The 3,755-nt window shown below is 43.4% G+C and overlaps 1 protein-coding gene across 1 annotated transcript; it reads right to left on the reverse strand.

The window, feature by feature from the left end:
- Positions 1 to 263: 263 nt before the first annotated feature.
- On the reverse strand, positions 264 to 946 carry SARC_12588 (hypothetical protein; the record flags this gene model as incomplete). The annotated part of the gene is made up of 1 exon (XM_014293302.1): positions 264 to 946. A coding segment is annotated over one exon (683 nt), but the record flags the coding sequence as incomplete, so codon positions are not given.
- Between the last annotated feature and the right edge of the window lie 2,809 nt (positions 947 to 3,755).

A 3,755-nucleotide genomic window follows, 5' to 3' on the forward strand; every position in this document is an offset into this window, starting at 1 on the left:
ACAGAATGCAAGGAGCGACGTATCGCGGGGTTGTCTTTGACTAGGTTATTAGCTTTTGATACGGCTTTCTTGTTGTTTGCACTGGCTCTAGCTCGTTTATCAACAGGACTAAGTGATAGGGGTGTGTACTTCCAGTGAGCATCAAGCCCTAAGGTTACGTGCGCCTCATCATTCATAGTCAAGACCTTGTCTTGAACATCCTTGGGAGCAAAGAAGGAGGGTAACCCCACGCGTACGATTTGGACATTTGTCCTGGGACATACAATCCTGTTGCGATGTCAAACACGGTGTCGAGCACAAGGCTTTTGTCGATCATCATCCTACGCTGATATTCCTTCCACATATTTGATTTAATGAATGACATGTAGCTTGGTGGCTCTGTTCGAAGTACCTCGGTCGCGGTGGGATCGGCTGAAATCACTGAATCAGCTGGTGAATTAATTTTTGGGTTCTCTTTGGCAGGCTTGTCTTGAGAAGTATGCTCTACTGATGGATCTACAATCGATTGTTGTGATACCGGCGAAGATGTTGTTCCCCTGGATATCGACATATATAGTGTGTATGTTTCAGTAGATAATATTTCCCTCGCAATTGGTGGTGGAATAGTAATAGGTTGTTCTAACGCAGGTGCTAATCCAGCTGTGCGAGGTACCGACGCCTCCGATACATGCTCTAATACCGATGAGGATTGATCTGGAGCTGGCATACTAGGATAGAACGTCGAGAGAAAACCATCGCGCATCCCGTCAGCCGACGGCATCGATGGCATTTTCTTCGGCTCCATATGCCTCTTTCTAGGTATCGGTGGTATCAGTGTCAAGCTTTCCTCGCGCTCTCTTTTAGCCATGATAAGATCCAACTCACTGTACTCATCATCACACTGAACGTCACTGTCACCATGCAATAACGTTGGAAGCCCGTCAAAGTCGTCTTCGATATGATACATAGGCTGATAACCACTGTCGTGCTCGCTGCGTGGAGTATTGTTAATCTGCACAGCAGCGCATTGTTCGACTGTTGTACACTAGTGTATTTGGTACTTGGTTGCTGGATATCAAAGGCCTGGTTGTTTATAGTGCTACTCGAATTGTTCTGGTTGACACCATCTGTCGATGCTCGGACAGCAATGCAAGAGTCGTACAGCTGTTGAGCACTAGTGTGTTTGATTTTTGGCTTGGTTTAGGGTTTAGCAGAAGCCCAGTTGTCGATAGTATAACTTGATCTTTTGCTGTTGATACCATCGGGTGACGTTCTGAATGGTAAGTGCGCTCTCACTAAACCAGTATCTACCACGCATGCACCATCTGGACCCTCTGATGTTGCTGCAGATTGAAACACAGCTTCTGGTGTCCGTGTCCGCTTGGTTGGCACACGTACTGTCTTCTATTTCTTGGTATGCTAGTTGTTTCTTGCGTGCTGACCCCGTCCCGGCAGTACCGTATGAAACCCTTCAAGGGTCTACTGCTGATGCTGATGCTGATGCTGATGCTGCTGCATCATGCTGTGCATCTTCTTCGCTCGACTTGTAGTGTTGGCTGCCATGATCGACTGGTTTATTGTTTATTACTACAGATAGTAAAGAGGTCTTCATAATGAGAATAATATTTCGGTTGTATACACAAATCCCAATAGACTTGTGCAAAAGCAAAGGTGTTACGGTTGTGTATGTACAACTTGTCCGTTGGAAGCTTTGTTTGTAGAAAGTATTTGTTGTTGTGTGTCCATATTTGATAGCCTTCGGGCGGGTTGTGATAGCCAATGAGACGTGACCAACCGCACCGCAACGATATGTACGTTTTCTGGCCGATTTCGAGCGTTTACGTAATATTTGGGCCTATAACGTAAAACTATAGCGGTCTCCGGAGATTTTCGAATGTCGCAGACCCTCGAAAACTTGTCCTCTAAATTTTAGGTTTTCAGAATAGTGGAAAATCATACAGGCCCTCTGATTGGCTAACAACTATTTTGAACAATAATGTGTTTACTATTTTGTGAAACTATTCTTCGTTTAAATGGTCCCTCAGTCTAAAATATCTAGATCAAATGAGATAACACATTGGTTTTTATTTGTACTTAAAATAATAAGTTCCTTTTCCAATATTTCCAAAGTGATCTAAATTCACTTTGATGGCTCCAATTGACTCATTTACTTGGACCGATTTGAGACGATAGTAGATGTAGGATATTGTAAACTAAATTTTACAATTTCTGAACTACTACAGGTTTTTGTCTTCCCGCCAATCTTTCAAAATCCAATAAGTCTTTTTCTTTTTTTAACTTCTTCAGATGGAACTTTATTTATATTAGCTAATGTATTAACTTGACTTACCTTCTTATGTCTATCTACAAATTAGACATGTGGTCATGAACACTTAGTACTTCTAGTAAAAATTATTCAATAAAGAACATCTAGATGTACGTCCTATGTGCTCGAGGATATTAAGGCTCTTACCAAGAGGCAGTCCCGATCATTCTTACACAAGCAACCGCTGCTAGATCCCAACTGACTTAAATTGTATCTTAGTTTATATAACATAGTTTAAAACAAATAAATATCCATCGAAGTTTACATCTTTTTCAGTTTTTTAGTAGTTACCGTAGTGTACTGCTTCTAGACTGTCTAACAATTGCTTACTATCCAGCGACAGGACTGTAAGTATTCTATACTACCTCATAGCGGCTAATACTACCCTAAAGTTAGCTACACGCTAGTTACTATACCTAGACTTTATTAATTTTCCTATTTTTGAGCTATGACTATGGCTAAAGGAAATTCTACAGGCAAGGGAGCCGCCAGCTCTAAGCCTGCTAAGCCTGTTGAGGTTTCTGAGGTTAATGAGGACGCTGGTCCGTCTGGTACTGAGCCTGCCGTTGAAGCTGTAGAGGAAGCCGTTTCTGAGCTTGGTTCTGAGGAAAACTCTGAGGATGACTCGTCGGACCCTAAAGCCTTGGAAGTGGAGGTCTCAACTGACGCGGAAAGGCTCGCCAGCGTCTGTGTGTCTCCTAGTAGTGCAGCCCAGGGCATCAGCTCGCCATCTGACCGCGAAAAGTCAGATATTGAAAAGGCTATATCTCCTGAACAAGTGGAGGAATCGTCTGGAGATCAACGGTTTATTACTACTAAACGTCAGCCCAATCTACCTATTAGCAAAAATGGTGGCGTTCCATTTCGTGAAATTTCATTGAATGCTTCGCCACTGAATGCCTCGCCACTGCATGCCTCGCCACTGAATGTTGGGGCGGAAGACGCAAATGTTGGTGACGCCATAACTCGACAACGAGTGGTTGGATCTTCTCAATCTCGACGCCATTTGAATCGCAAAGATGAGCTTTTAAGACAATCGACCATCCTCTCGACAAACTTAAACTTGTCAGAGGCTATGATCGTACGGAAATCGATGAGGCTTACCACCCTCATAACATCAATCCTCATTTACCATCTAACCCTGGTAATCACGACTTTGGTAATCGTTATACCAGTACCTCACACGAGACTACTGTCCACTCTAGCTCTGAAGACGAGGAAGTGAGAACCAGACAACATCGTCTCAGGCTATTACGTTCTGGTATGCAAGTCCTTGAGGACCGTCTATTGAATGACTCTGACCTTAACGATAAGAAAGTGGATAACATTCGCTATCTAATCGATAACAAGAGGAAGGAGATAGGCTCCATCCTGGCACTAGCAGCCCGTAGCACTGAGCGTGAGCCTCGTGAACGCTTCAAACCAAGCTTTATAAAGTAGCTAGGTAACG

This window comes from Sphaeroforma arctica (assembly GCF_001186125.1).
Source record: "Sphaeroforma arctica JP610 unplaced genomic scaffold supercont1.2420, whole genome shotgun sequence".
NCBI lineage: Eukaryota > Ichthyosporea > Ichthyophonida > Sphaeroforma > Sphaeroforma arctica.